Source organism: Eutrigla gurnardus (genome assembly GCF_963514095.1).
Source record: "Eutrigla gurnardus genome assembly, chromosome: 7".
Classification (NCBI taxonomy): Eukaryota; Metazoa; Chordata; class Actinopteri; order Perciformes; family Triglidae; genus Eutrigla; species Eutrigla gurnardus.
The window spans coordinates 20146360-20156765 of NC_139921.1; the positions used below are offsets into that span (position 1 = coordinate 20146360).

Consider the following 10406-nt stretch of genomic DNA (forward strand, 5'->3'; position numbering starts at 1 on the left):
GTCAGCAGCAAAGTGGCGAAGACTTTTGAGACCATACCATATCGAAAAAGGGACGCGTTTTTTTCTCCCTCACGCTACACTATAGCTAGTTGGTAATTACGTATTTTAAAAAATAATTTAGTATCGTAGTGTATATTAATATACGAACTGTTATTTCCCTCGTGTTCTCATAGTCCAACGTGGTGCTGGTGTCGTCACCCCTGTCTAGCTACTAATGGCGCCGTCCTGTGGCGTATTTTGAGGACAAGGACGAGTGCTGTCAGTTGTGTTTTCACATGCGAGTCAAACATGGCGAGGTTTTTGAGGCCCAACATCAGGAGTTTTATCACCTCTCAGCTGAGAATGTCATCCGACCAGGTAAACTACGTCCTGGGAACACATCACCTGACTGCTATACCGCCGTTTCCTTATCATTTTAAATGAATTAGCTTAGCTGAAAGCTTGCCTGACAAAAAAAAAGGTAAACAACTGTTGGTGACATCATTGTAGGTCAAAATAATTTGAGGTAATGCAAATGTCGACAGATTCACAGCAATGTCCTTAATCACATAAAGTTTTGTCAAAATGTATAACCAGTAATTGCCTGTTAAAACACTTTATTCCAAAAAGAATTCACTTCTGTGAATTGGTTTTGTCCTCTGAGGTCCTCTGAGGTTTTCGTTGCACTGTTGCACAACGTTTCTGGTCTCTTCCTCTATTATCACCTTGCACACAAAGAATCCTCCCACTCCTTTGTGAAATACACTGATTATTGACCTTCAGAATAAGGTAATTCTAATATCACATAGATAAGTGATAACAAAGCCCAAGAACTAACTTGGAAACTGTTTAGCCACTGTCTTTTAAGAGCGTGTTTACAGAGCAACGCCCTAACAAGGCTCTTGTTCGTCTCTGAATGTTATACTAAACATTCCCCTTCCTTGTTTTCAGCTGGGTGAGCTGGGTAAAGGTGCAGGAAAAGGTGGTGGAGCTGGAGGCTCCATCAGAGAGGCAGGTGGAGCCATGGGGAAGAGGCAAGCAGCCGAGGAGGAGATGTACTTCAAGTATGCATTTCTTTCTTTTACAGCAACCACATGTAGACTGACAGTGTTGCCTCTACTATTTCTGTATTTATCATGGACCCTAACCGTCTAAGTTTCTTTTTATTATGATCTTCTCTTACTGTCCTCTGTCCCCTCCCATGTCTTTTCTCACTATTTATCCTCTTGGTCCTCTTTTTTCACCCATCCTTTTATTTGTCCAATTACACATAAGGCGTAAGGAGCAGGAGCAGCTGGCTGCACTGAAGCAGCATCACCAGGAGGAGATTGACCACCACAAAAAGGAGATCGAACGTATGCAGCGCGAGATCGACCGCCACAAGGGGAAGATCAGGAAGCTGAAGCACGACGACTGAATGAAACCCTCTGGAAAAAAAAAAGTTCCAGTTTTCTCACTGACCCAGCCAGACACCTTTAATAATTACTCCAACTGTTGCATGCACTGTGTCAACGGGCCAGTCATGAGTGTATTGGTGATTGCTCTTTAAATGCAAAAGTTATTAAAAACATTCATAAAAATAATGTGTTATTATCGTTTTCATGGCATGCTGTGACACAAGTTGTAATACTTTTTCAAGTATGTTGGATACAAAATGCCAAATACCTAAATATCTTTAATGCTTCACATGGCAACATTAACTTATCTTCTTGTGTGATGTAAATAAATGTGGAATGTAAATAGCATTGCAGCTTTATCTTTCAGTGCTTTCACGATTAGATGAGCAACAGAAAGTTCAATGATTTGGATAATGAATTGTCTTAAGTAATTTATTATGGAATAACAATCTTTAATTTCAACTGCTCAATTGTTAGGATTTGCTGCTTTGTACTGTTTTATTATGATGCACAATATCTTTAAGGCTTTGGACCGCCTGAATATCATTTATCATAAGTTATCTTTATCTTTATTTATCATTTATCATAAGTTGCAGCCCTTACATTCTTAATATAACAAGGCAAACATATTCATCATCACAGACATTGGGGATATTTAGGAATATGCTCCATGTAGACACACAGGCTGGATTTAAACGCATTTTGAGAACATGTGATTGTGCGTCATTTCAGTTGATATACCATGCTTTAGTGGACCACATCCCCCCAAAAATGTCCAGCTTGGCAAGTAACCACCACCACATGAACCAGTTAATACAACATTACATATAGGCCCCTCAGGCCAGCGATGACCATAGTGTAGTTGCTCACTTTGCACTTAATAAATCAAACAAAAGTATGAATCCAGTGTGCATGATAACTAAATACATGAGCTAACACAGTAACATAGCTTTTCCTCAATCCTATGGAAACGATAAGTGATTAAAAGCAGCATACAGTAGGGTGCCTTTAGTTTGACATTGATATTAGCACAATAATGGGAAGCAGGAAACTACTTTCACTAAAGTCCAAGGTCTGGTCTGACAGGTCTGACTACTACACACATTGAGGAAAGACGAAAATCTAAATTCTCATTGGGGACTTCATCATCATCATTAAAAAAAATAAAAAATAAATAAAAAACAAGAAATCAGTTGGTATAGCCTATGGAGCAGAACATCCATCTAATCATTCATTTATTCGAAGTAAAAAATAATCTGGTGGAACATTTATCGACAACACTTCTCCCTCCACACAGCGGCGGCGATGGAACATTTCACACACTTCCTACGACGAAGAAATATGAAATCGTCACTTCCGCCTACCCCTGCCTTTTAGCACGAGCAACCCCGTGTGTCTTTCTTTTCGCACATCATGGCGGACCGGTTCAATAAGGTGTGCAACTGCTGCGGAATCATTATCTCAGTTTTTACCATTTAATGGAAGTTTAATACGGTATTTCATAGTTGACTTACACGTGCTAACTACGGGGTTGATTTGTGTGAAATGTATTTCGTCTGGTGTTACTCTTAAGACTAGATTTTAAGACTTGTTTGAAGCTGCTAATCGTAGCCGAGTGGACTAGTCTTCCATCATGGCAGCTTCCCTAACGAGTCAACGCTGTTAGCTTGCTAGCTTAAACTTGCGTCATGATTATCTGTAGGTCTGGGTAATATTCGCGCCAATGCAGTAATTTAATAGCTTCCTTTTGTTATTTAATGGTGTCATACGTTTATCCTACGGCATTTTTTTTAAGTATACTTGATGTGATGCTAAGCTAACGTTATGTCTTATCGGCGACATCCATGTGGCATTTCAATGAAACATGCGTCCCTCAAAGTTCTGAAACGTTTAATTGCTTTAAATGCTAATTTAGTTAGTCGGTAAGAAATAAAGAGTCGAATGTGATGCACTAGTCCGATTTAGCTATCGTTACCATGTAAGTTGAAGGGGATATATAACGTTTTTAGGCCGAAGCTAAAGCAGCACTGTCCTTTCAAACCTGCAGGTTCTGCTGCTTGATGGCAGGGGCCACCTTCTGGGCCGGCTTGCTGCCCTTGTGGCTAAACAGGTTCTGCTGGGTGAGTTTTGATTTTTATTCTTTGACTTTTAGGTGTAATTTATGAGTGATTGACGATTTCTTCTGCTAAAGCCATGTCTACTGGTCACACCAACACGTTCTAACACCGAGCAGTGCTGTTGCTCAGTCTGTCAATGATGATGAATCATTTTTCTTGGTTGAGTTTAACGACCATGAGAAAACTTACATGCACTACCATCTGAGACAGGAATGCAGGTGATTAGCATGACAAGGTTTTTTTTTTAGATGTTATGTCTGAACGTGTACTGTTTTTCAGGACACAAAGTGGTGGTGGTGAGATGTGAAGGAATCAACATTTCTGGAAACTTCTACCGCAACAAGCGTAAGTAGGGTGCATGTCAACTTAAACTTCTTTCATCGTGCCTTTTTAAAAACGAATATATATGCTTGTCAGTGATGTTTACCACATTTTGTTCGAGTTTCATTGACCATGAGACTACTACATGCACTACCATCTGAGACATCTGCATTATACTAAAGTAGCGACTGCCAGTGCCTTGAAGTATAGTTAACATAGTTGAAATGCCTTCTGTGCCCCTCTACAGTGAAGTACCTGGCTTTCCTGCGCAAAAGGATGAACACCAACCCCTCTCGTGGACCCTATCACTTCAGGGCTCCCAGCAGGATCTTCTGGAGGACTGTCAGAGGTGAGACTGTGACGATAGCCTGCAAATTAAATTGATTAGGATATAGTCTAAATATAACTGAAGAATGTATAATCACTCGGATTGTGCTCATGCATCATGTGCCGAGTACAGTTCAAGAAGTAAATATACTCTTGTGTTTATGCTGCATGTGGAACATGTTTTTGATTTAATTTGTTAGATGTAACATTTATTAGGTAATGCAAAGATGTGGCTGAGATGCCCTGTTTAGCTGTGGGTCCTTAAAAACCTCCAGCATAAGTGTGATCTTTGTGTTAATTTGACCAAGCACAAGTGTTCCTTGGTTGACAGTGATGAGCACTTTATCCCGAAACTGATCATTTATTGATGAGACAAACTTTTCGGATCTGATTGCTGAGTTGAGTAGGAATGTACATTTGTGCTTGGACAAAAACATTTGATGCAGCGGCAATGGTCGGTATTTGAAAATGTATTCAACTTAAACATTTTAACTAAATTATTGTCTTGTAACCAGGCATGCTGCCCCACAAAACCAAGAGAGGACAGGCTGCTCTGGAGAGGCTGAAGGTGTTCGATGGTATCCCTCCACCTTATGACAAGGTGATGAATCTCAAATTATAACAAAGTGCCAGACTATCCCTGTTTGGCCATACATGTTTAAGCCTGTCTGTGATGTTACACATTACCCTTACCAGCCTTATTTGAAAGGAATGAAATTAAATATGTTTTCTGAGGCATGCTATCCTATGAATGCTTAGACGCACTGTTTCCTTCTTTATCTGATTTTGGCTTTTGTTCCACAGAGGAAGCGCATGGTTGTTCCAGCGGCTCTTAAGATCGTGCGTCTGAAACCCACTCGCAAGGTGAGCGTCTAAGAGCTGAGTAGGACTTTGTGGGTCACAGTTCTGACCTTCAATTGTAGAACTTAATTGGCTTTACAATTAGCAAACTCCATCCAATTAATTATATTTACTTGCCACAACAGTTCTTACTTGACAGTGATGAGAACATTATCCCGAAACTGATCATCTATTGATGAGACAAACTTTTCGGATCTGATTACTGAGTTGAGTTGGGGACAAGTTGTACCATAAATTTAAGTTTTAAACTGTTCAAATGCAGTATTAAAGAACATGGCGTTCTCTTCTTGACTTACAAAAAAATCAACTGTTGTAAATTTAGACCTGCAAGTAGTACACTGTGAAAAGTATTGACTTTGACTTTTCTTACTTGCTCAGTTTGCCCTCCTCGGGCGTCTGGCACATGAGGTTGGCTGGAAGTACCAGGCGATCACAGCCACCCTGGAGGAGAAGAGAAAGGAGAAGGCTAAGCTCCGCTACGGCAAGAAAAAGACACTGATCAAGCTGACCAAGCAGGCAGAAAAGAACGTTGAGAGCAAGATTTCAAAATACACAGATGTTCTGAAACAATATGGAGTCCTTGTTTGAGCTGGTTGTCTCTGGCCAATAAAGATAACTAAATGTTTATAGAAAGTGTATTGGATTTTTCATTCCTCCGTGGCTGAAAATGGCTCTTCAATCAAAATGGTTAACTAAGTAGTCATGCATGCTAATGGCGATGTTTAACACAAACCATATCTTTAAGTACTTCACAAATAGGGACATCTCACCTGGGCATAGTTTCTTTAATTTTTTAATTTACATTTAATCACTCTAAAACTCAACTTGCATGTTATGGGGAAAATTGCTTCATACTGCCAGGAACTTAGGATAAATGTTTTATTCCTGTCCTGGAAATCTGAAGAATTGGTTTGTATGGTATGTTGGAAATGTTTCTCTCTCGGAAGCCTGAAACAAACTTGACGCGTGGAAGGAAGATTGGTGAGAACGTTTCAAGTACGAGAAGGTTAGTATCTTCAGAAGTCCCTACATGATACGGAAATTTGACACAAAGTAACTAAACTACTGTCACAAGTGAATCCCTGTAATCTCAACAGACTAACCATATAGGATGTAATGGGTAGTTTGAAAATTCTACTAATTGTAAATTAGTTGGTTTCTCCCCAAATAGTGTATTGAGATACAGATCAAGATTATAGAACATAACTTACTGTCAATGTTGAGTGTTTTACAAAAATATTGTTTGATTTTCAGCTTTTTTATCTTTCAGAGTTGACAATATGACACCACTGAGGTGTTCACTAATTTCCTTTTTTTTTTTTTTTTAAACAATTCAATCATTTTAGGCCTACTGTTGAAGTGAAGTTGCTTACTGTTTTTCAGGACTAAGTGGTGAGATGTGAAGGACTCAACATTTCTGGAAACTTCTACCGCAACAAGCGTAAGTAGAGTACATGTCTTAACTTAAACTTTTTTTATTGGGCTTTTTTATTATTTTTTTATGCCTGTCGGTGATGTTTACCACATCTGTTCGAGTTTCAATGACCATGAGACTACTACATGCACTACCATCTGAGACAGGAATGCAGGTGATTAGCATGACTGGAGGTTTTTTAGATGTTATATCTGAACGTGTACTGTTTTTCAGGACTAAGTGGTGAGATGTGAAGGAATCAACATTTCTGGAAACTTCTACCGCAACAAGCGTAAGTAGAGTACATGTCAACTTAAACTTCTTTCATCTTGCCTTTTTAAAAACGAATATATATGCTTGTCAGTGATGTTTACCACATTTTGTTCGAGTTTCATTGACCATGAGACTACTACATGCACTACCATCTGAGACATCTGCATTATACTAAAGTAGTGACTGCCAGTGCCTTGAAGTATAGTTAACATAGTTCAATTGTCTTCTGTGCCCCTCTACAGTGAAGTACCTGGCTTTCCTGCGCAAAAGGATGAACACCAACCCCTCTCGTGGACCCTATCACTTCAGGGCTCCCAGCAGGATCTTCTGGAGGACTGTCAGAGGTGAGACTGTGATGATAGCCTGCAAATTAAATTGTTTAGGATATAGTCTAAATGTAACTGAAGAATGTATAATCACTCAGATTGTGCTCATGCACAAGTGTTCCTTGGTTGACAGTGATGAGCACTATTCAACTTAAACATTTTAACTAAATGATTGTCTTCTAACCAGGCATGCTGCCCCACAAAACCGAGAGGACAGGCTGCTCTGGAGAGGCTGAAGGTGTTCGATGGTATCCCTCCACCTTATGACAAGGTGATGAATCTCATATTATAACAAAGTGACCATACATGTTTAAGCCTGCTGTCTGTGATGTTACACATTACCCTTACCAGCCTTATTTGAAAGGAATGAAATTAAATATGTTTTCTGAGACATGCTATCCTGTGAATGCTTAGACGCGCTGTTTCCTTCTTTATCTGACTTTGGCTTTTGTTCCACAGAGGAAGCGCATGGTTGTTCCAGCGGCTCTTAAGATCATGCATCTGAAACCCACTCGCAAGGTGAGCGTCTAATTAAGAGCTGACTAGATAGATACTTTATTGATCCCGAAGGAAATTCAAGCATCCAGTAGCAATAACATACATAGAGCATACATTAGGTTGCTAGGACACAGTTCTGACCTTCAATTGTCAAGCCAATCGAGTTCTACAATTGAAAACTCTTATCAAATTAATTAAATTTACTTGCTACAACAGTTCTTACTTGACAGTGATGAGCACTTTATCCCGAAACTGATCTTTTGATGAGACAAACTTTTCGGATCTGATTGCTGAGTTGAGTAGGAATGTACATTATGCTTGGACAAACACATTTGATGCAGCTGCAATGGTCGGTATTTGAAAATGTATTCAACCTAAAAATTTAAAACTAAATGATTCTCTTGTAACCAGGCATGCTGCCCCACAAAACCAAGAGAGGACAGGCTGCTCTGGAGAGGCTGAAGGTGTTCGATGGTATCCCTCCACCTTATGACAAGGTGATGAATCTCAAATTATAACAAAGTGCCACACTATCCCTGTTTGGCCATACATGTTTAAGCCTGTCTGTGATGTTACACATTACCCTTACCAGCCTTATTTGAAAGGAATGAAATTAAATATGTTTTCTGAGACATGCTATCCTGTGAATGCTTAGACGCGCCGTTTCCTTCTTTATCTGACTTTGGCTTTTGTTCCACAGAGGAAGCGCATGGTTGTTCCAGCGGCTCTGAAGATCGTGCGTCTGAAACCCACTCGCAAGGTGAGCGTCTACTTAAGAGCTGACTAGATAGATAGATAGATAGATAGATAGATAGATTGATAGATACTTTATTGATCCCGAAGGAAATTCAAGCATCCAGTAGCAATAACATACATAGAGCATACATTAGGATGCTAGGACACAGTTCTGACCTTCAATTGTCAAGCCAATCGAGTTCTACAATTTGCTTGACAATTGAAAACTCTATCAAATTAATTGAATTTACTTGCTACAACAGTTCTTACTTGACAGTGATGAGCACTTTATCCCGAAACTGATCTTTTTGATGAGACAAACTTTTCGGATCTGATTGCTGAGTTGAGTAGGAATGTACATTTGTGCTTGGACAAAAACATTGGATGCAGCTGCAATGGTCGGTATTTGAAAATGTATTCAACTTAAACATTTTAACTTAAAGATTCTCTTCTAACCAGGCATGCTGCCCCACAAAACCAAGAGAGGACAGGCTGCTCTGGAGAGGCTGAAGGTGTTCGATGGTATCCCTCCACCTTATGACAAGGTGATGAATCTCAAATTATAACAAAGTGGCCATACATGTTTAAGCCTGTCTGTGATGTTACACATTACCCTTACCAGCCTTATTTGAAAGGAATGAAATTAAATATGTTTTCTGAGACATGCTATCCTGTGAATGCTTAGACGTGCTGTTTCCTTTATCTGACTTTGGCTTTTGTTCCACAGAGGAAGCGCATGGTTGTTCCAGCGGCTCTGAAGATCGTGCGTCTGAAACCCACTCGCAAGGTGAGCATCTAATTAAGAGCTGACTAGGAGTTTGTGGGTCACAGTTCTGACCTTCAATTGTAGAACTTAATTGGCTTTACAATTGGCAAACTCTATCAAATTAATTAAATTTACTTGTTTACATGTTTAAGCCTGTCTGTGATGTTACACATTACCCTTACCAGCCTTATTTGAAAGGAATGAAATTAATTATGTTTTCTGAGACATGCTATCCTATGAATGCTATTTCATCCAATGAAACATGCTGTTTCCTTTATCTGACTTTGGCTTTTGTTCCACAGAGGAAGCGCATGGTTGTTCCAGCGGCGAGGAGAAGAGAGGAGAAGGCTAAGCTCCGCTACGTCAAGAAAAAGACACTGATCAAGCTGACCAAGCAGGCAGAAAAGAACGTTGAGAGCAAGATTTCAAAATACACAGAAGTTCTGTGACAATGGTCAATAAAGATAACTAAATGTTTAAAGTGTATTGGATTTCTCATGGCTGAAAATGGCTCTTCAATAAAAATGGTCAACTAAGTAGTCATGCATGCTAATGTTGAACATAAATCATATCTTAAAGTATTACACAAGTAGGGACCTTTCACATGTCATCTGTGCATAGTTTTCTTTAATTTGTTATTTATATACATTTAATCACTAAAACTCAACTTGCATGTTGAGAAAAATGCTTCATACTGCCAGGAACTACTGATTTAAGCCACAAGTGTTTCTCTCTCTCAGAAGCTTGAATGTAACATGATGTGTGGAGGGAAGATTGGTGAGGAAATATATTGATAAATTATTCAAAGAGTGGTGAATACATCAGAATTCTCTATATGGAAATAAGTGAGCTCTAATTTAAGAAATTACCCAAAATAACGAGGTTTATTTGTTATTGCTGAATCCCAGTGATCTCAACAGACTAACCACAAGCAGCTTGAAATGTCCATTAACAGTAAATGGGTTAGTTTCTCTCTCAATAGTAAATTGGCGTAAGATGCAGATCAAGGTTTGAGCACATTATCTACTTTTATCTGGACCGTTTTTATATATAAATCTTTGAGAGTTGAAGATATGACCATCACTAATTCTCTTTGGTCCCAATTCAATCATTTTAGGCCTACTGTAAAGTTTCAGAAGTTCTCAACTGAAGTCGCTGTTTCTTCTGCGATTCTATCTTTCTACCAGCAGAGGGCAGTGTTAAACGTAACTTAATGTGGTGGGATCATTGGAGACTTATTTGAAAATGAAAGTTAATCATGTGTTAAGTTTGATTACCAAAGAGGTGAATAAAATAAAAATAGCACTTGAGGCAACCGATAAGACACTTTCCTTTCTTTCTGATTGATCGTTGTCAGAAAAGTGTACTTCATGTAAAATATGAAGCAATCCG

At 39.1% G+C, this 10406-nt stretch overlaps 3 protein-coding genes across 3 annotated transcripts; all 3 read left to right on the plus strand.

The window, feature by feature from the left end:
- The first annotated feature begins 193 nt into the window (after nt 1–193).
- atp5if1b (ATP synthase inhibitory factor subunit 1b) lies at nt 194–1562 on the plus strand. Its single transcript, XM_084013425.1, has 3 exons — nt 194–357; nt 931–1043; nt 1255–1562. The coding sequence occupies exons 1-3, from the start codon at nt 289–291 to the stop codon at nt 1394–1396; spliced, it is 324 nt and encodes a 107-aa protein (XP_083869551.1). The 5' UTR covers nt 194–288; the 3' UTR covers nt 1397–1562.
- Nucleotides 1563–2725: 1163 nt separating this feature from the next.
- Nucleotides 2726–5638, plus strand: rpl13a (ribosomal protein L13a). Its single transcript, XM_084013189.1, has 7 exons — nt 2726–2810; nt 3424–3496; nt 3773–3838; nt 4062–4163; nt 4657–4742; nt 4946–5005; nt 5381–5638. Exons 1-7 carry the CDS (start codon nt 2790–2792, stop codon nt 5588–5590), a joined length of 618 nt encoding a protein of 205 aa, XP_083869315.1. The 5' UTR covers nt 2726–2789; the 3' UTR covers nt 5591–5638.
- A 1024-nt stretch (nt 5639–6662) lies between these two features.
- Nucleotides 6663–9498, plus strand: LOC311015765 (large ribosomal subunit protein uL13-like). Its single transcript, XM_084013190.1, has 5 exons — nt 6663–6708; nt 6932–7033; nt 8708–8793; nt 8976–9035; nt 9317–9498. Exons 2-5 carry the CDS (start codon nt 6961–6963, stop codon nt 9461–9463), a joined length of 366 nt encoding a protein of 121 aa, XP_083869316.1. The 5' UTR covers nt 6663–6708; nt 6932–6960; the 3' UTR covers nt 9464–9498.
- The last annotated feature ends 908 nt before the right edge of the window (nt 9499–10406 follow it).

Bases quoted from the DNA above. Each gene is read 5' to 3' on its own strand.
- atp5if1b (XM_084013425.1), top strand. From the start codon at position 289: ATGGCGAGGTTTTTGAGGCCCAACATCAGGAGTTTTATCACCTCTCAG. The intron at 358-930 runs GTAAACTACGTC...CCTTGTTTTCAG, and splicing joins TGAGAATGTCATCCGACCAG to CTGGGTGAGCTGGGTAAAGG. The intron at 1,044-1,254 runs GTATGCATTTCT...ATTACACATAAG, and splicing joins GAGGAGGAGATGTACTTCAA to GCGTAAGGAGCAGGAGCAGC.
- rpl13a (XM_084013189.1), top strand. From the start codon at position 2,790: ATGGCGGACCGGTTCAATAAG. The intron at 3,497-3,772 runs GTGAGTTTTGAT...ACTGTTTTTCAG, and splicing joins GGCTAAACAGGTTCTGCTGG to GACACAAAGTGGTGGTGGTG. The intron at 5,006-5,380 runs GTGAGCGTCTAA...TTACTTGCTCAG, and splicing joins GTCTGAAACCCACTCGCAAG to TTTGCCCTCCTCGGGCGTCT.
- LOC311015765 (XM_084013190.1), top strand. From the start codon at position 6,961: ATGAACACCAACCCCTCTCGTGGACCCTATCACTTCAGGGCTCCCAGC. The intron at 7,034-8,707 runs GTGAGACTGTGA...TCTTCTAACCAG, and splicing joins CTTCTGGAGGACTGTCAGAG to GCATGCTGCCCCACAAAACC. The intron at 8,794-8,975 runs GTGATGAATCTC...TTTGTTCCACAG, and splicing joins TCCCTCCACCTTATGACAAG to AGGAAGCGCATGGTTGTTCC.